Source organism: Sebastes umbrosus, chromosome 9 (assembly GCF_015220745.1).
Source record: "Sebastes umbrosus isolate fSebUmb1 chromosome 9, fSebUmb1.pri, whole genome shotgun sequence".
NCBI classification, from domain to species: Eukaryota; Metazoa; Chordata; class Actinopteri; order Perciformes; family Sebastidae; genus Sebastes; species Sebastes umbrosus.
The window spans coordinates 12,309,719-12,331,530 of NC_051277.1; the positions used below are offsets into that span (position 1 = coordinate 12,309,719).

The following is a 21,812-nucleotide window of genomic DNA, read 5'->3' on the forward strand; positions in this document are numbered from 1 at the left end:
TTCAAATGATTTGTTGGAGCCCAGATTTTTCTTTTCTTTTTGCAGTGCTTCTCTCAGCTGTAAGGTGATGAAAGGCCTGCATGACTTGGCCCTGTGGGGAAAGTGAACTGTTTTCCCCTCGGGGTTTTCCTGTGTTGTCTGCCACCTCATCCATTTTAATTTGTGTTGTTCTGTGAACCCAGGCAAAACGTGTGATTCCATCATCAATCACTGTGAGTGTAACCCTTGTTTTAATGGCGGGTCCTGTCAGAATCGGGTGGATGGATATTTCTGTCATTGTCCATTTGGTAAGTAATAGTAGGAAACTTTTAAGGGTGAATTGAAAAGCAAGATGTTTCAGACAGGAAATCTCCCTAAAGAAAAGACAGTTAAGCTGTTATTAAACCATTTAATGGGGAACCATAGATATAAAACAGTAGATGCAACATTACGTCAAAACTGATGGGATAATCGTCCGCCATCTTACCTGGGTATTGTTTACAGTTGCCACCTTTGGGCAGGTGTCAGCTGTTCAGCACCTAATTACTTACCATAACGACTTCTGTTGAAGGCATTTGCTTACTTTATCAACTAAAACAACTCCTTATTTACCGGTAGCAAAGCTCTTCAACCTTTCCTCTCATTATCAAAACAAACCCCACACCGGTTAGCTGGAAAAAAACACAAAACAGGAAGTGACTGCTTGCCTGAAGGCCATAATACTGAATGTATTTAGGATTTCTACATAAAAGATATTGCTTAATGTAGTATATCAGCCATTCACAAGACGAAAGACAGTTCTTACATATTAAGTTCAGGCAAAATTGAAACAATAAAATCATTGTCTGCTATATAAATGCACAATTATGAGACTATTTTCATGATTGAAAGCATGATTTGTTCTCTTGGAGCTATAATAATCAAAATTCTACCAAAATCATTGTTTTTTTTGTTCTTTTTAAACAGACACAGTTGTCTCATACTCATTACTTTGAATAAAAAACAGTATTGGTGTATCGGTAGAAAAATACAAGGATTATAAGGACAACATAAACCTCTTTCCACATAGGTTCCAATTACAGCAAGGTTAAAACTGTACCCAGGTAAGGTGGCTGCCATATAGTTCATCCTGGAGTCATTAGAACATGTAACATCTACTGTTTTATATCTATGCGGGGGACGCTGTCATTTCATTTTCTGTCTCCATTTGTCATCAATAAGCCTCCAATTTGAGAACTTTTTGAAGATGACCTGACAGCAGTGATATCTGCTTTGTTACTACCAAATACAGAGCTTATAATACCTCTCGATAAAGACTCTGTTTTATCTGTAGATATTTTTATCACAGCAGCGCCTTGAATCATTCATTGGCTTCCGCTCTGATTCCACTTTCGGTCTGTTTGTGTCCTCAGGGGTTTTCGGCAAACACTGTGAACTTAACAGCTACGGCTTTGAGGAGCTCTCCTACATGGAGTTTCCGTCTCTGGATCCCAACAATAACTACATCTATATCAAGTTTGCTACCCTGAAGAGCAACGCGCTGCTTATGTACAACCACGATAACCAGACCGGAGACAAGGCGGAGTTCCTGGCTCTGGAGATCTTCGAGGGACGGATGCGCTTCTCCTTCAACTTGGGAAGTGGAACTTATAAACTGATGACCATGATTAAAGTTTCGGATGGGCAGTTCCACACAGTCATCGCCAGGAGAGCCGGGATGGTAAGAACGTCTATTTTTATGGTTGAAATTACCTTGTTTTTGTCATGCATTCATAAAAAAACTTTTCATTTAGTGGCTTAATAGTTCTTATGGGATCTGCCACATGGTATGGACTTACACCACGTGCTGCATTTATGTCCTGGGCTTCTATATCTGGAACCTGCATCCAAATTTGGCTTTATATTCTTTTTTGCACCATCAGATGATAATTAAACTCCCCCCAAACCACGGGTAGCTCAGCTTATGGTTTTCATGGTTTGTAATTATATTTTATTGCTCGATGTGATTTACAATACGTGGATCCAAACTGGCCCTGAAGGTTGAAACTCTGTCTCCTGTGCTCCGAATGAGAGGCTTCTCCCTGCCAGCAATGCAGTGGCAAGGAAAGAGGGGGAAAAAAATCCGACCAGGCCCTGTCAAAGCTTTCTATAATGTAGCTCTCCTGCTGGACTTCAAATCTGTCATTTCCCACCGTGCACTGAGAGTTTCATAGGAAGCTGGTAAAATCGTTAAATTGTCAGTTTTGAGATGGTGCAGAGTGACGGGATGGAAAGGAATACAGCACACGTCGAGATCTGCGATTCTGTCCGTGGTGTTATGCAGAGGTGGTCATGTAACGGCTCTTGAAGACAGAAATGTGTGTGTGGGTGATGCCTCAAGTGCCAACTCCCTCAGGCGGTGTAAAGTGAACCTGATCACTATGTTTGCAAAAGGTGCTGTGGGTCATTTTGGTGGTCAGGCTCGAGGTCTGTTCTCCTGAATTCTGAGCCGATGTCAAAAGCAGACCGAAACCACGGTCATGCACTGCTTCATCGTGAAGGCTCCAAGTAATCAGGGAGAGCAGAAAGTTCACAGATACTGTTACAGTCGTAATTATAAGCATCGTACAAATCCGAAAAAATTATTGTCAAACAATAAAAGACCCACAATTTGTCTCGGCAAGAGGAGCTCATGTTAGGACCAGACCAATAGAGCCCATGTAATAAATGGGTTGAATATGAAGACTGATATAAATGCCAGTAAAATAATGACATTATCACAAGTTTACATTTTTCTGTTTAAACATGTATCCATTGATTTAACATTTTTTGGCCATGCACTTGGGAGTAGTTCAACAAGTTGTAAACACAACATTGATGTATTATCACCTTACAGATGTTGATATGATGTACGTGTTGCCAATTTAAACACCAATTTGAGGCAAATATATCGCTCCTTATCTACTAAATGCTCCAATATGTTCACCAGCTAGTCACTACATTTGTCTGTGTGTGGTTTGGTGCTGGTCAGGTAGTGTACTGTAGTTTATTACAGCTTTTTCACTGAAAACAGCTGCCTGCTATCGGTGGAAATGAGAGCGGTGAGAGTGAATCAGTTGTGGGTCCTAAAACCAAAATAATGAGAGGAAAGATGCTAGAAAGACTCCATTGTTGATATACAGATCAGTGTCGCCAACTGTTTTCCAATGAAAGTAGCTAGCACTATAGCTCCAAAAGTTGCTAGAAGTCGCCAGCTTAGTGGTTGTGTCGGTGCAAGAGGAGAGGGACAGACCCAGTGCTGTTTGCAAAAGAGCCGTACTAAACTGTGATTACTCTGAGCACCGTGCATGGGAATGAGTTACAATATAATATATTTCTCGCTTTTACCGTGATGGTCTGAGTACGTCGCTAAATTTGTCGTTATCGCTAAATCTAGCAATCTAGTTGGCATCAAAACAGACACAACATCAGTTTAAATATTTTAGATCAATATTTTTAGGGTCGTGTATCGAAGGTAACCCGCGAGTTGGGCAAAGTGCTCGTGAGATAGTTAAGGTTAAGCATTTATCGCGAATAGTTAAGGTTCGGGGCGGGTCGTTGGGCAGCGAGTCTTGCGAGGGCTTTTGCACATTTTTGCAGATTTCAGATCAGATTTTGCAATTTGTGGGTTACCTTCTAAACACAACCATATTCCAGTGCATGACATACAGTACATCACTATAGCAAAGTGACTGACACTATTAACATTGTACATTTACCAAACTCCTCAAACATAACCTGCAACAAAAAGTATCAACACATTTTCTAGATTAGCGTTTGGCATTAGCTGTAACATTGCCATTTGGTACAATGTGACACCAAAGTCAATTTTGTAACCTTGGTTTATCGAAACTGCCTTTGGGTTTTGAGTAGTTTGGAATACAAGTGGTGTCAGGAGGAAAATCTCATGTCTTGTACAGTGTAGTGTAGTCAATGTACAGTGGTAGTAAATTCACTGTTTTCTCACTATTTTTCACATTTGGTGGTCAATAGTTCCCAATGAAAACTGTCAAAACTACATCTGTGTATTATCCTGAGTAACTGGGATGTAATTTCTCAATGTTTTTCGTTCACCTCCAGTGTATTTGAGAAGTCTCAAAATCTGTGCAAATAAAAACAAGCATGGCTGGATACCGCAGGGGGAGAGTAGGAAAATAATAAATGATCCATTAGCGTGATCATGTAACAGTAACTGATCACAGCTGAGAACGTCCAAGCAGAGCGCTCAGCTAGTTTATTTTAAATCAGAGTTTTAAGAACAACAAAGTCTTCCATGAATGAGGTTTGCATATGTAGTTTGACAGATTATGACTCGCTGTAGCTGATTAGCACCAGCGGCTAATCACGAAGCTTTTGATTAGCTGAATTATTTGTCCTAGAAACAAGCAGAAAACCTCAGTTCAGTGCCTGCACCACAACAGACAGCAACGCTATGGTCCTTCCATTGTATTAGTCACGGGGGGAAAACAATGAGATCCAGTGGCGCTTTCTTCACATTTCCTTCAGCGTTAGCCAAGCACGAAAACACGCTCCTCATCTTCTACATTCGGTTTTAATTTCCAAGAGGGTTCCTTGAAATACATATTTTCTCCACCACAGTGTGAGGCACTTGACAGTGTGCGCAGTGTGTTCAAGCCATGGCTGTAGCTGTAGCGCCTTTGATCACAGGAAAAGACATTAATAAAATGTTCATGTGCTTGTGACGTTCTTTATGGCGAGTCACAAGTGTGTTTGAGACAAATGAGCCCCGTTGTTCCTCGCCTCGCTGTTGTCACCGCATGTGTGTTTTACGGACTTGGTTCTGTGGACGTGTCCATGTGTCTGACTCATGCGAACTGTGCGTGTGTGTTTCTATGTGTGTGTGTGTGTGGGGGTGTGCACTCGGTGGGGTCGTGCTCTCCTGGATGATTTGTGTCGGAAAGATCCGGGACCGGTGTGGTCCGTGTTTACTTAAGATCCAGGAGAGGTGGAGCGTGATTGCCCCGGTTTGTCAACACTTTCACACACTTTTCCGGACATTTTCCTCACCAGCCCATTTCTTTTCTTCCTAGTCGGGTCGTTCCCTCTCGGAGCACAGAGAGAGCAAAGGAATAACCCACATCTGGACAAAAGCTTTAGTACCATTAACGGGAAATGTTTCGCTGTAATGTATGGCATTTTTTTAATGCCACCCTCCCATCAACCACTGTGATGAATTGATGATGAATAATTGGCCTGCATGTCATTTGGTGGACAAATCTCACACTAACAACAGGACTTAGTTACACAAATATTCAGGGAGGAATAATTGTAGCGGTTGAAGTAACCCTCAATGGGTTGAACCAGAACCCTGGAGTGAACGTTACGCTGCAGTGCACAAGAAGATATTTACTCTGGCACACTCTCATGGGTTTTCAGTCCTAAAGATGTGCACACAATAAAACATATATTTAGGCTGGAATCATGTTGCAAACAAGATGCTTTTGAGGATTTGAGGAAGTCCTTCTTTGCTGTAAAAAAACTAAAAAAATAACATGCATATGTGGTGTAAAACACTCATTCACTAGATTCACTAGATCTTTCACAAGCTTTACAGGTTCTACATACGACTACATACAACTATTGTCTATTTAAAGATATAGAGGAGTAATGTCTACCTGAGCAGAGAATGAAGTCTCTCCCTCTTTGTGTGTTGTAATCAGAGCTCCTCTGTTTTGTTTCGTGTGCATTTGAGTCTCTTTGTTGTGCCCCACTGGCTAGCTCACAGCCGCCTCACAGTAGTAAAGTACAAAAGTATAAGCATTAAAATATAATTAAAGTACCAAAAGTAAAAAGTATTCATTATACATATACATTTCAGAATCATATATATTTTATCCCTGGATTATAATTAGTCATGCATTAAATGTGTACATCACTTTAACTGGTAACGGTGGGGCTGATTTGAATTACTTTATAAACTACTGGGTACCTTAATCCATATTATTACATCATTATTTACATATTGATTATGCTTTATATTTTGTATTGATAACCTGAATATACAAAGTAACTAGTAACTAAAGCTGTTAAAACAATGTAGTGCAGTAAAAAGTAAAATATTTTCCTCCAAAATGTAGCGGAATAGAAGTTTAAAGTAGCATGAAATGGAAATACTCAATTAAAGTACAAGCACTTGAAAATTGTACTTAAGTACAGTGCTTGAGTAAATGTACTTAGTTACATTCCACCACTGCCCCCCAGGTAAACAGGGTAAGCTTTGTCAGCAGTGTTGCTGTTGTTGATTAATGAGCATGTATGTGTTCTACATAATTCCTTAACAATGTATTGACTTTTTATCGTACGAAATTAAGATATATATTTTTTCAGATCAAATAGAACTGTAAGTTGTTATGCAGTTGTCATGACTCCAAGGGCTTTACTTCCACATTAAAAAAAGACACAAATGCACCCAAAATAAAATGATTGTATAATTGTTTTGATCAATATTTCGCTATCTATCCGAGATTGTAGCCCAGCCTGGCTAGTTAGCTAATTAGTTGCGAAAGAATAACACCACCTTAAATCTTCTTTTCCCAATAAACTGAGCTTGTTTACCTCCAACCACTGATTTCCAGTAAAACTAAAACTCGAGTTAGCTGAGTAACATTCGGTAGAGAATCGTTATCCGTGACAGCGTTAACTGAACCAGTACGAGTGACACTCACTCACACATGACACTGATTATAAAGAGGAAGAAACAGAGTGACTGCAACCAATTATCAACCACAATCTAGCAGAAATTGCTTTTGTTGTTTTGTTGTTTGGTGTGTCAAAAGAGGAATAATCGAATGAGGCAGTGCAATTTTGCAGCTGTTGGTCTTAAAAACAATCCCACGTGACACGCATGTGTTTCTGTCATCATGTAGGCTGCATCCCTGACTGTGGACCTGTGTGGTGATGACCAGGAACCAGGCTACTGTGCTGTGAGCAATGTGGCAGTACACACGGACTGGTAAGAAAATGCATACAGGACACAGATGTTCTGCTTCTATGATCCAACTGTATACATTAAAATAGTGTTGACAGTTTCAGGTCCAAGGCTGGAAAACTCAATGCATAAAGACGTTTTCCATGTCTGGCATAATAATGGAAAGTATTACAGAACCAATAGTTTTTTCTGCACCTGGTGTGAATCTATATTATAAATATAAGGTATATGCTTAATTTTTTTCCAGTTGTTGTTTAACTTTACCCTTTATCCCTAAAACAAACTTGTGAACTCTCCTCACTTGTTGCATTTTTCGAAACTGATTTTTTTTCTTATTTTATTTAAATGTTTTTAGATGCTTGAAGATGTAAAACTATCCAGCAAAGATTAGGTCAAAGTATGATAGAAATAAAGCTGCAAGTAATCAATTAGTTGTTTGGTCTTTAAAATGTCAGAAAATCGTGAAAAATGTAGATCAGTGTTTCCCAAAGCCCAAGATGATGTCCTCAGATGTCTTGTTTTGTCCACAACTCAAAGATATTCAGTTTACTGTCATAGAGGAGTAAAGAAACCAGAAAATATTCACATTTAAGAAGCTGGAATCAGAGAGTTTAGACCCCTTTTTCCTTAAAAGATTACTCAAACTGTTTAATCGATTATCAAAATAGTTGCCTATTAATTTAATAGTTGACAATTTTTTTTCTCCTCTACCATCCTGTTAATCATCTGGCGACCTCTTTGGTTCATTTTATGATCCGTTGTGGTGGTCCTGACCCCCGGGTTGGGAACCATTGCCATAGATGATGTCAGAAAATAGTTTTTTTTGTCAGATATGTTCATCACCATTATATGTTTGTTGAGTTTGGCTCCGTCAAAGAGGTTAATTCTGCTCCCAACACTGAGCTGAGGAATGTGTGTTAAAGCTAAAATCTTTATTAAACTGAATAAATAAACCAAATATATAAAAACCTAAAACTTTTATGCAAGGTGTCCCTTGTTCCTTTCCTTTTTTAATAATGGATCTGAGTGTTTATTATCCCTTACTTAAAATATGCTCTTCTATAGAGAATTGACTACAGAATCTGACGCAGCTCTACGGAGAGTAGAAATGTTGTTTTTTCCTTTTTGCTTATTTTATTACTGCCTTAAGGCCTTTACACACCGGGGTCCTGGGGTGGTTTTTTGTTCAATTAATTTGCATGTTAATATTTTTTTTCAAATTGTTTTTTTCATTATAAATACTTTTGCAATGAATATGAATATTACTTGTCAAAAAGGCGACGTCTTTTTCTTTTTTTACGGAAAAAAGGTAAACTTTTCTGAGCTTTCGCACCACCAATAAAGACATCAACCAATCACATTGTGCAGAACAGGATGAGTTGTGCCGAAATGTATATTTCTATCAACTCGGAGGCTCCTCATTCTGAACCAAGACTGCAAACTTTATTAGTCCTTTCAACCTTGACAAAGGCAGCACAGACCAGATCCTCTTCTGTTCCCGTTCCCAGTGTTTAAAAGCCTTTTCTGTCATCTGGATGAAAGCGAATCGTTTAACAAGTAATATGCAATTCTCATAAATCTTTGTGTGATGATGATACAAAAACGACTCAAAGTAAAAAAAAAAAAAATGAAGTCATCTGTTGTAAATATGCAATACATGATGTAAACCTTCATCAAATCAGTGGATGATCATTGCCTTTAGACACAGCTCCGAGCCAGGCCTTGTGGGGTGAATGCTTGACGCTGTACATGTGTTTTCGTATGTGTGTGCGTGCATGTGTGTGTATGAGAGAGAGAGAGATTGATTTGGCAGATGAAGAAGGGCCACAGAGGTCTGCAGAAAGTTTATTTTGTCAGGATCTCAGGACCATGTTGTTGTGAAACTCGCTGACCTGCGGTGTCTTTCTGTGCGCGTACTTGAATGCATTTGTAAGCTTTTGGATTTCTGTGCATATGTACTTTTGTGTCTGCGTTCATTTAAGTCTTTGTGTGTTTCTGTTCATGTGTGTGTGTGTCTGCAGGATCCTGGACGTGCAGCCCAACAGGCTCTCGGTTGGAGGCGTCAGGTCAATAGAACCCGTCCTTCATCGGCGCGGTCAGGTCGCCACCCACGACTTTGTCGGCTGCATCATGGAGTTCGCCGTCAACGGCCGCCCGCTGGAGCCCAGTCAGGCGCTGGCATCGCGTGGCATCCTTGACAGGTCCGCATACCCCAAACCCCCTTCCCTTTACTCCCGCTTTCACCCTCTCTCCATCATCTCCCTCTTCTTCCCATCTGTCCGTCTTCTCTAACCTCCTCGACTCTCGCTGTGGGACATCTGTTCACACTCTCAAACCCTCGAGAGAGATTTTAAAAAGATGTTTTTTTTAATACAAATGGCAGATTTTTGACGCGGGGGAAACCAATTGCAGAATTCCATAGATTTTTTTTTTTCTTTTCTGTCCTGCTGGTGAATAGTGAGGCGAGAACAGATCTTTTAATATGCTAATTCTCTCGGGGTTCTTTATGGGTTTTTTGTATTGCAGCACGGGGAGAGAAATCACGGCTCATCTGCCCCTTTTTTCCTTTTTCGGCGGACCCCCCCCCCCCCGGCTGCCGCTGACTTGTCAAACTGACGTTGTTCTTGTGTGTCTGTAGATGTCCGAGACTGGAAGGAGCCTGCACCGCCAGCCCCTGCAGACATGGGGGAACCTGCTTGGACCACTGGTCTTGGCAGCAGTGCCAGTGCGTGGACGGCTTCACTGGCAAATTCTGCGAGAAATGTAAGTATATGCATTTGAAGTTTTATTGCTGAGGCTGCACTTAGTCAGGAATATTCCATCATGATTATTTATGATTCTTCCCTCATGAGTCATCCAACTGCACCATGTAGCTTAATCTGGGCCACATCACTTCGTCCTGAGCGTTATTTCAAAGCATGTGTGTATTTCATTATAAAAATACTCAACATCAGAGAGCTAAAACAGAAACCTTTGAGGTTCACAAAAAAAAATTGCCAGAAACATGTCGCTACTGTGTAAGGTGCTACTTTATGTTAAGCAATGCTACCAATAATCGTTGCCACATTTATTTTGAAACTTTCATACTGGGGAAAAAAACAAGATCATTATTTGAAAAGTCCGGGAACCTCAACACTTAATTTTTCTCTGTTCGCCGTTGGGTTTTGATCTTGTGGGAAATGTGCTGGTTTGCTTTATGGCACGAAACAGGATCACAGCAACATATCCTCTAATAGAAATGGAGCGTGCTCTTCTCAGTCATGTGTTTCATCTTCAGGGTTGAAAAAAAGAGAAAATAAACATGATGCCAGGAAGTTCAGGGAGTGACAAGTAGGAACATCCTTTTCTCAGAAGGAAGCAATAAAGTTTATGAGAAAATGTTGAGCCATAATACCAGTGATGTGACTTACTGTAGATATTAGTCATCTTGACTATGGTCTTGTGGTTACAGCAAATTTAGTCAATTTTACCCATCAGTCAGTGTCTTAGTGAAGAAGAGCAGAGCTATATATGTCCAACGCAGCTAATGACTCTCTGGGTTTCCTCTAAGGTCAGCAGTCATTTTTTTGAAAAACAGTTTTCCATTCAGCAGCACGAATTTGCGTGTCCACATCCACCAAAGTTGAACTTGATGTTGAATATTTGAAGAGATGTAAAATCCAAACATTAGCTGACTCACTTAACAGATTTTGCCGCAGCATTTTGACATTTTCAATGCCGGTGTGGCTTCGTTTTAAATCTAGCCGCAAGATCAGTCATATTTTCATTTCAACTGTGTATGTAAATCCATCTTTGAAGGGAAATTATTCTGTACTAAGGTTCTGTTAATTTAGACTGTACAGTTTCAGTTTATTCACAGTTAATATACGAGTACAATCATAAGACATAATGGAGAAAGTACACATATATCTAGATTTGAAAAATACAGTAATATTTACAACCTACAAAACACCTAAGACGAGCCAAAGACCCAAAAATCAAAAATAACCAAACCCTAACTACTAAAAACATTTATTCCATCAGTCTAAACATTGCTTAAATTGGTAAGATACAAAAAATAGAGACATATGGCAAATGGAAATAACAGTAAAATTAGATTTCAGAGGAGTAACTAGTTTTGAACTGTAGCCTGATCTTTCTTCACACTTCAAAAAATTAATTTGTTTTAGTGTTTATTAACATGTTTAATTGCTACATACTTTGTACTTGTTGGGGTTAATAAGCTATGATGTGGATGTTACAGGGACTGTGATAAATAAAAATGCAGATCACACTTTCTGGCGGCATAAAAACGTTTATTTTACTCAGATTTTATGTACATGGTGGTTTGTCTTTATACTTTGACAGTTTACCAAATATTGGATTTAAAAAATGGCAATATATCACCCTGCTTACAGTACAGCAATATATCTCAATATATTGAATCGTAACCTCTGTATCATATGTATCGTATCTCCAGATTTTTGCCAATACACAGCCATTTTCAACATACCTAATTATTGAATTATAGCTTCAGAAAATTTGATCGTATCGTATATTAGCAATGCTCAAGGTGTACTCACAGAATAAGCACATAATAAATCCACAACCTTTATTTTACATAGAGCAATTATTAGGAATCTTTGGGAACACATTTACATTTCAGGTTAAGCTCTGAAGGGAGTATAGGTGTGGGTTCAGTGTCTTGCTCTGATAGACCTGCATCCTTCACTTATGGGAAGGTATTTGGCACCACTAGTGGGAATGAAAGGACCAATTAGTGGTTATGGCAGTCGGATTAGGAAAATCTTTTGGCCCTGAGCGTTCACCAGCTCAAGAGTGGAAATATTAGTTTTTACAGTCACTGTGAAACTTGTGTGAAGTCAGACCAGATTGAGGAAATTCTCTCTCTTGATCACACAGACATGACCGCAGACACAGCCCTGTCCCTGGATGGCACCGGCCGTCTGGACTACTCCCTGAAGCAGGGCCCTAAACGTGACGTCCTTCTGAAGCAGTCACTGCAGGGCGTGACCTCTGACCCCGCCGGTCCCAGCAGCCTGGAGGTCAAGTTCAGGACACGCAGCAAGAGCGGCACTTTGCTGCATGTGCAGGAGAGCAGCAACTACACCACTGTTAAGGTGAGACAGAGGAAGTGAGAGTGGAGTGTATACTGACATATGGCAGCAGGGCTCAGAGAAACAAACCATGCATTGTCAAATAAGTGAATATTAATGTGTGTATGAACATTATACAGACTTTACTGCACCAAAATGTCTCACATGGTAAATTCATCATAATGTACAAACCAATACTCCCAAATTCCTCTCTCTCTCTCTCTCTCTCTCTCTCTCTCTCTCTCTCTCTCTCTCTCTCTCTCCCTCATGCACTCTTTAGTGTTTAGTGAAATCAGACCACCTCTAAATAATGAAACGCAGCACCTCAGGTGGTGGTTTCACAATAAAAGCCTTTCAAGGAAGTGAATGGCCCTGAACTGATGCAAGTGTTCATGGGAGGAAGTCTGGCGTTTGCATTATCAGCGCACAACAGCAGCAGCAAATTACTATAGCCAACAGGAGCAGATCAAAGAATAGAAAGGCTTCCCACTAAAACATATTAAAATACACTTTCCAAACTATAAATAAAGTTCAGTTGAGGTAAGTGAAGGTCCTGCCCAGTACTTGCTGTGTCCCTGCTGTTTGTCCGCATCAGTAGTGTTTTTAATGTTGTGTGAAAGACAATCAAGGTGGACAACAAAGTTTCTTATTAACAAACAAACAAACTAACTAACTAATTGTAATAGAAACTAACGTGCACAGTCGCTCATCCAATAGCGTCCCGCTGCAGAGCTCCAGGCTCGGGCACCTCCGGCGCTTGGACCCATGGTGGAAAATCACGTGTGTTTATTGCGCTTCCTTATCAATAAATAACGTTTACATGCCGCTGTATTATATTGCACAGTGTATTGTCCACCAATAACACCAAGGTAAACAATACAACCGTGGTATTTCGATATAACTGTAACTTATAAAGTAAATGTTAGGTTATACAACGTTAAGCAGCAAATATTATTTTATTTATTTTATTTATTTTATTTATTTTATTTATTTTATTTATTTTATTTATTTTATTTATTATTTAATGTTTTTTGCTTGATTTATGTTGCTTAATTTTTGTTTGCTTTGTGATTTAATGCTCGCTTGTTTGTTTACTTTTTGATATATGATACTTTTTGATATTATTTGCTGCTTAATGTTATCTAACTTTGTAAGTTTCAGTTATATCGAAAAATATTAATGTTGTATTGTTTACCTTGGTGTTATTGGTGGAGGCTGTGTGGCTTATTCAAACTAATGAACACATGCACATGGAGCTCTGCAGCTATACCCTTCTCCATTCATCTGCCTCAAATCTCAAATAATGTGTGGTGAACTGTCTGTGAAGGTATCACAATTTAGGATACCGTGGCATCGGAAATATCCCCGTGTACACATAATGGCATTTCCCCTAAATTAAAAGCACCACAAGTTGTAGCAGAAGATTCAGCTCAGTTTGGCGTTGCTACTCCGCTAATTAGCCCGCTAATTTTGAGGAGCGGCCACTGTTAATGTAAGAATCAGCCATGAGCCATACTTGCACTCATTAGCTAACGTGCGAGTCATAATTAGTTCATGAGCGTGATTAGCTTCTAGTCGGTGCCAACACACAAATCAGCTTCGGCTCATCCATTCGTTTGAGATGACAGAGCTGCGGTTGTGCAAGATGACTGCCAGATGATTTGTTGCCTCCCCAAAAGCATTTGCAGTCATGAGCGTGTGTTGGTTTGTGTGTGTGTGTGTGCTGACCATAGAAATAGAATATGAAAAGAAATAAAAAGAAATGTTCACTTTGATTCCACCTCAACAACACCAGTCATCACCCCACACACTCTCTCCAACTATAGGCAAACTCTCTGGGTCTTTCTCCACCACCTCCCTTTAGTCCTCTTTTTCTCCTCTCATCCTGTTCAGCCCTCCCCACCCCCCCTCCCTCTGACTGATCCTGGGCAGCTGCCCAAAGAGGCCGGAGCGCTCATTCATCCTGCTCAGTTTTCCTTTTTAGACCTTCACCACCACCGACCCCTTCCTACTTTAGTATCAGTCTTTCTCTCTTATGATTCTGTTTTTCTGGCTCTGAGCAGCTTCTGGTGCTCAACGAATCACCATCACAGCTTCCTAAACAGTCCGAAGAAGTATTATAAGTACCATGACGCCTAAAAAAAGCAGAGCAGCAGGGGACCACATACTGTATATGCACATATGTTGAGAGTCTGAACTATATATACTGAGATATATATATAAAAAAACTTTGTTTAAAGATGTTTAATAGATAAACTGCATGATCTGTTTTCCAGGTTTGGAGCACTCAGTTTTCTTTGGCTTGGGGGACTTTCCGCTTTTCCCATTTTAAATCAATTCTTCCGGAAGCTACTTATCATTGCTGATTTTTCGGGTTCTTTGAAAAGGGAGGAGAACGGGATTACTTTTCCATCGAAGTGGGGAGTACACATATGAGATTACCATACACGGTGTAAGCCGCAAATTTGTCGTCCATGCCAAAGTGAGCTTGATTAATTTCTTTCAAAGACGCACTCTGTCCTCTCTTTTCTGGAAAAGCGGCTCCACCAGTGGGCGTTTTGAACGAGCATGTTTTCTCTGAATTTGTTATTAGCGAGCTCCTGGTCATCATCTGGCTGAATAACATTAGATACGCACAAGTCGTGAGAACATGATTAACGGCGGCGCGTCCCGCCGGGAGGAAGATTTACGAGCGTCGAGCTGCATTTTTGCTTTCGATCTCTGACCCCGACATCAGATTCTGAAAGCAGCGTAGTGTGTTGGTAGTGTTGTGGAGACTGAGAGATGACTTCCTCTCGTCGCTCGTGATTGATGCTGACATGATAAGTCATTGCATTAATCTGAAAAACAGCATTTTTAACCCTCAGTTTATGCAACTCCCCTCAGAGAACATTATTTATCATATGCTGGAAATTAAGAATTATAACAGTCTGTTGATATGCTGTTTAACATGGATATTAACATGCAGACGCATCCCTGTACTCTGTTTCTTCTCTCAGCTGAGGAACGGCAACATCCACTACATCTCGGATGCGGGCGTCGGGGGGAAGGTGGAACGGACCGTCGGCGACGCCGTGCTGTCAGACGGCCAGTGGCACACGCTCCGCCTGGTCAAGAACGGCTCGTCCACGGTGGTCCTGGTAGACAGCAGCCACCCCAGGGTCATCCAGCATCCAACCCAGGACTTTGGAGGTCTCAGCGTTGTAACCTTTTCCCTGGGAGGGATCCCACCCGGACCTGCTCAGCAGAAAACCGCCGCAGGTGAGGATCAACAGTGTATTTATTATGAAATAGGTCAATAGTTATTTCTGTCTAAGTGTTAAAAACCTTATTTTCTGGCAACTGAGGTGCCTTTGAGCAAGCCACTTAAAGTCGGTAGTGGCTAGAAGGGAACCAGTAAACTGGGGAAACTCTTGCGAGATTGTCAAGTTTAGGCTTTGATCTTGAATAGTTAAGGTTAGGATAGGTCTTCGGGCAGAGAATTTCTGCAGATCTCAGATCAGATTTCGCAATTTATAGGCTCCCTTCTAGACAAGACCCCTTAAAGTCCCCATGAAACAGAGCGTCTCTAACTGCTGTACCGTGACGTATCTCACAGTGAAACTGAATATTTGAGCAGTGTACAGTTACAAGAGGGATTTAAATCAAATCATTCACATTTGATTGAGCCCCTAAAAAGTGGGCGAGAGGACTGTTGGCTCCATATACACCTCCAGGGTTGGAAATTAACTTTTTGGTCCAAATGCCACTGTGGCTGGTGGACTCCAAAACCCACCTGCCACTCAATAGATTACAATTCTCTCTTTGGCTGGTGAGTGAAGCAAATCTAGCAGCCACTTGCATATTTTACCAGAGTTTGGCCGGTGGCTGAAGCTAATTTCCATCCCTGCACATCTCCCTCACCTGTTGTCAGATCAGGCAGAGGCCGAGTGAGAGATGAAAGGGAAACTTTGCAGATTTTTCAACCGGCTGTGTGGTAACGTCCCTTCAGCGCAGGCAGTACATGCAGATGAACGGCGCCTGGAGCCCACCACTCACCCGCGCTACAGTGACACAGAGACGGTTGAAAATCAGTAAAGTTTCCCTTGAATGAATTAGACCTCAGCCACATTGTTTTTGCCCACTGATATCCAAAAACACATCCCCTCCTGTCTTTCTCCATATTGCTCTCTCAGCTACTTCGATCAAAGAACGCATCTTGATTCGATCCACAAATGATTGTCTAGCTAGTTGCCCAAAGTCGCATTTGATTGGATGAATTTCTGTAAACGTATTTTTGTTAAACTTTGTTATTTTGGACACGTCAAAATTAAAAAAATTAATTCACAATCATATTTTTTTTTTTTACTTTTATTTGGCACCTTTCTAAAAGCTCTGTGGATGTTTTTTATTTTTTCAAATATTCATCTATATAAAAATGTTATCAGTAAGACCTTTAGGTATGAGTTTCATCAGACAGCTTTAGTGGCCCATGATGATCTAAATGCTATTTCCGAGGCTTTATGAAATATTTCACAGCAAAACACTTGATTTTTGTCATGTTTTGACAATAAATGTGTCATATTTAGAGTCTAAAACTCATAGTTTAGATGTTGCCCTCTCCAAAACTAACTATGAAAGTCAAACCCTTGCTGAATGTAAACTCTATTTACATGTATGTGTGTGAATGTACATGTGTGTTTACGTGCTGTGTCAAACACAAATGCCGAAGCTTTCAAAAACTGGCGTTTGACCAAGAAACTCACCCGCTCTCTACCTACTGTAAATCACAAACGCAGCAGCGACCTCTCCTACAGACTGTACGTGTGTGACGGAGCACTCGTGAGCCTTTATAAATCCAATATAAACCTTTTTTCCCTCCAAATGAATTAATATCTGCTGCTCAAACTGCTGACCATATTTGGTGTCCGTCCAACAACTCTGGCCTGAGATCTGTTTCTATTTGACGCTGCAGAGATTTACCTACTATGAATTTACATTAGCTGAATAAATATTTCATTATCAGTGTATCATTTATGGACTAAATAACTAATATTGATTTAATTTGACTTTGTCTTGGAACCGCCCTTGAGGACTTTTTGGTGTTTTTGTCTTATTTCCATCTTGGTTTAGTCTTAAATCACAGATCAGATGTCCTCCAGCTTGATGTGGGAACAGTTGGAAAAGGTGAAAGAGAGGGTTTCCAGAGGGAGGAAGTGCAACACAGTAAATTTCAGAATTTTAAGGGGGGGAAAACAAACCTAATACTATGCACTAATATGGTATAAAATGAGCAATTTGAATTATTTGTTGACCTTTTGTAAGAGCAGGGTATAATGTTTTGAGCATGCAGATCTGTGGAAGACTGCATGTTAATGTGTGCTCTGTTGTGAACTCACTTTTCAAGAGCTAATGAAAAGGCACAAATGGATTTAATCTGCACTGGGATAAATTCAATAAAAATCTATTTACATCGGTGAAGCAGTGCTGTTAGGCTACACACGGAGCAGATTGAATTAAACACAGAGACATGCATCCAACCCAGATGTATGTCTCCAAGCTATAATGGCTCCGACGATGGATTCTCTGTTAGAAAACATTTCATATTTCTTTCAAATTGCCCAGCGATTGATTTTTCAAATATGAATTCTTTTGAGGAGTCACTTACCACAAGATATTTTACTTTTTTGTTTGTCCTGAGCTTGAACCAATTACTTGTCTAAACAAAATTGCTTTAGCTCTGATTACAGCTCCCAGTTCCTGTTATTTACATCCAGCGTCAGCAGACATTTTGAAAATCAGTCTGCTGGCAGTCGGAAATGATTCCCCCTCCAGGCCGCCGTTATGACCTCGTTAGCTGCTGATGGCTTTTATCTGAACCGTTTCTTCTCTCTTATTGCAGGTTTCGACGGCTGCTTGGCCTACGTGAAGTACAACGGGGAGAACCTGCCGTATACTGGAGAGCACAGCCTCGTCAGCTTAACCAAGACCAGTTCGTCCGTCAAGATCGGCTGCAGGGGTCCTAACCTGTGTGAGAGCAGCCCGTGCTGGGACGGCTTGATGTGCGTCAACCAGTGGTACACGTACCAGTGTGTCCCGCCCGGCGACTGTGGCTCTAATCCCTGCCAGAACCACGGCAGCTGTGTGCCGGACCAGCGCTCAGGTTTCACCTGCGTCTGCTCCGAGTTCTACACGGGCAAGACGTGCGAGACCTTGGTGGCGTGTCTGGGTGTCCAGTGCCCTCAGGGGAACGTCTGCAAGTCGGCCAACAACGGCGGGTTTGTGTGCAGCCCGAGCCCCACGGCGGAGACGATGGTGCTCCCCATCTGGGCGGTGCCCGCTATTGTCGGTAGCTGTGCCACCGTCCTCGCCATGGTGGTGCTCAGCCTGATCCTGTGCAACCACTGCAGGGGTCGCAACAAGACCAAAGTGCCAAAGGAGCCCAAGGAGAAGAAACCCAAGGAGAAGAAGAAGAAGAAAAAGAAGAAGGGTAGCGAGAACGTAGCGTTCGATGACCCCGATAACATCCCGCCATACGGCGACGACATGACGGTACGGAAACAACCAGAAGGGAACCCCAAACCGGACATCATTGAGAGGGAGAACCCGTATCTGATCTACGATGAAACGGACATTCCCCACAACAACGAGACCGTCCCCAGCGCTCCCTGCGCCCCCTGCAACGGCCCAGAGGCAGATATCGAACACTACGACATCGACAACGCCAGCAGCATCGCCCCTTCTGACGCCGACATCATCCAACACTACAAGCAGTTCCGCAGCCACACGCCCAAGTTCTCCATCCAGAGACACAGCCCGCTGGGCTTCGCCAGACAGTCCCCGTTACCCCTCGGAGCGACGAGCTACACCTACCAGCCTCAGTACACCCAAGCACTGAGGTCCACGCCGCTCAGCCACTCCCACTCAGCGTGCCCCACGCCGAACCCTCTCTCCAGACACTCCCCGGCCCCGTTCACCAAGCCTTCCTCCTTTTACCGAAACACTCCGACCAGAGAGCTCAACCTGGCTCGCCGCGACGGCAGCCCGCTGGACCTGCACAACGACATGTGCCAGCCGCCGCCCATGTTCAACTACGCCACCCGGCTGGGGAGGCGCAGCAAGAGCCCGCAGACGATGGCCAGCCACGGCCACGCCTCCAGGCCTGGCAGTCGGCTCAAGCAGCCGATCGAGCAGATCCCCCTGGAGACGGGGCCTCCCGTGGGGCTGTCCATCGAGGAGGTGGAGCGGCTGAACACTCCGCGCCCACGCAACCCCAGCATCTGCAGCGCCGACCACGGGCGCTCCAGCTCAGAGGAAGACTGCCGCAGGCCGCTGTCGAGGGTGCGCAACCCCGCCGACGGCATCCCCGCCCCGGAGTCCTCTTCAGAGAGCGACTCACATGACTCCTTCACCTGCTCGGAGATGGAGTACGACCGGGACAAGCCGGTGTCCTACAGCTCCCGAGTCCCCAAGCTCTCGCAAGTCAACGAGTCGGACGCCGACGACGAGGACTACGGCGGGAGGCTCAAGCAGAGGCGGTACTCGAGCCGTAGGGCGGAAGGAGGGCCCGGCATTCCCCAGATGCCGCCCACCGAGCAGCACTACACCCTGCCCCACAAACTGGGCCAGCAAGCCGGGGGCTTCAACTGGGACAATCTGTTGAACTGGGGCCCCGGCTTCGGACATTACGTAGACGTGTTCAAGGACTTAGCTTTGCTTCCCGAGAACGCGGCGGCAAGAGACATTGAAATGAACAGTGGGGATGGATCGGTGACCATCCTGAACGAAGGAGAAGCCGAGCAATATGTATGAGACTATTTATTACGACGTTGTAGAATATGGTGATGTTCTCCATTTTAAAAAAAGAAAAAGGAAGACTGTACATTTCAAGAGGACATTGGACTACATGTTTTTTTTTACATTATAAGACGACTTTCAATGCAGTAAGGCAGAAAAATGGCACCTGTAACATGACAGAATTTGTCATTAGCCACCTTGGAATAGTTTACCAGTCTTTTTCTAGGTCTAAAGTCAACTGTACGATCGTGCATTCATCCCTTTGAGGCCTCATTACAACGTATCCATTGTCTCAAAAAGAAAAAAAATGTCTGAATTCAATTTAGTGGCTGCAAAGCTCCGTTCACGTTATCTTGATCACACATTTCTGTTTTTTATTACCAATATTGCCTCTCCGTTCCTTAAAACTTCTGTCACATTCACAGCTGAGAGATAAGACGTTTAGATAACATTAACACTCACAGGAAGAGAATTCCAGCGGAAACTCCCGGTCTCCGTCTTTTTAGGGTTGATTTTTAATTTACTTAAAAAGAAGCATGTGTGTTTGATCTCGCTGCACCTGTAGGCGACAGCACGCGGCCCTCGCTGCGAGAGTCAGCACGCCGTTTTGCTCGCACGGTATGGCAGACCCCACCGATGTTATGATCCCTTTTTTCTGGTGTGTTTTCTCACAGAAGACTGGCTAAACGCTCCAAGAGTGAGGATTAATCAAGTCTCCTGCCTTACAGACATTTGAGGATTTCATTGCGGGGGTGGACTCTTCCTCTTCTGGGTTTTCTGGCCTACGTTCAGGAGCAGAGGAGGGTTTTTTGGGGGGATTGTGTTGTTTGTCACAATTTTTCTGACCCAGCCAAGCGTTTGATGATGATGATGATGTATGGATCCTATAAACATGACCCCAACTAAAACACTATGAACTTGTGTACATTTTTTTTTTAATTCATGAGAAATCATGGAGTCATTCGTTGTTGTCCATTATTTTGACATTGTATGGTTTCTACATTTTTTTTTTGTACTGTTTATTAACTTAAATTACTTAAGCTGTGTTTTTATGGATATTTTCATATGCTGAAATGTATGTTCTTACTTTCGGGGAAAGTAAGATTGAAGACTTATTTTTTACATTTGTTACATATGTAACATCAGTATTTTCCACTTTTGATAAAACTATAACATGCTGTATGCTTTGTACCTGTAAAAAGCCAATAACAGAATAAAAAAAAGTATTTATTTAAAAGCTGTAGTGGTGAGCAACTGATTTAGATAAGCCTTTTTAACCCTCTGAGATCCGATCCCGACCGACTTTACTTTCTTTCAGAGGCTGTAGCAGGTTTTAGAGCAACAAATATACAAATATCAAATATCAAATACCATCTCAAACTAGAAAACCTAAGGAATCCATTGGTACCAACCATGTCTTGCTAGCTTGTCAGGAAGTAACGCTAAATAACGCTCCAAAGTTACGCTAAATTTTGGTGAGGAAAAACTGTCATGGCCATTTTCAAAGGGGTCCCTTGACCTCTGACCTCAAGATATGTGAATGTAAATGGGTTCTATGGGTACCCACGAGTCTCCCCTTTACAGACATGCCCACTTTATGATAATCATATGCAGTTTTTTTCATACAGTATAAATGTGTTTTTTTCGCCTATTCTAAAATGACATGTTTGAATATTTCTGCATACTGGGGTCCCTAAACAGTCTTCAATTACATAAATTGGGTATCACTGTAGAGCTGAGACTCTTGTGGATCCAATGAGCTCAACTGTATTCATGTGTGATGATGTTAGTCCCCATTGTAGCCATTTCATTGTAATGAGACCATTTTTTAAAATATGACCTCACTGTATAAAATGACCTGTAGTGACCTCTAGGATAATCACAGCCTCATGAAACTTTACAAGCTAGAGACCTAGAGCATTCAGAGGATCGATGGCTTCCCTAGCTAGATTGACAATAAGGGGATTTTGAACAGTTTTCAGAACAGAAGTGCT

At 42.0% G+C, this 21,812-nt stretch overlaps 1 protein-coding gene across 1 annotated transcript in view; it reads left to right on the top strand.

The window, feature by feature from the left end:
* Positions 1-21,055, top strand: part of LOC119494517 (protocadherin Fat 4) — a 119,804-nt gene extending 98,749 nt beyond the window's left edge. The window contains exons 10-17 of the mRNA XM_037780451.1: positions 183-287; positions 1,392-1,699; positions 6,885-6,970; positions 8,968-9,147; positions 9,585-9,709; positions 11,849-12,066; positions 15,042-15,303; positions 17,924-21,055. Of these exons, the coding sequence (XP_037636379.1) occupies positions 183-287; positions 1,392-1,699; positions 6,885-6,970; positions 8,968-9,147; positions 9,585-9,709; positions 11,849-12,066; positions 15,042-15,303; positions 17,924-19,833 (3,194 nt within the window). The 3' untranslated portion in view covers positions 19,834-21,055. The remainder of the gene's footprint in view (positions 1-182; positions 288-1,391; positions 1,700-6,884; positions 6,971-8,967; positions 9,148-9,584; positions 9,710-11,848; positions 12,067-15,041; positions 15,304-17,923) is intronic.
* The last annotated feature ends 757 nt before the right edge of the window (positions 21,056-21,812 follow it).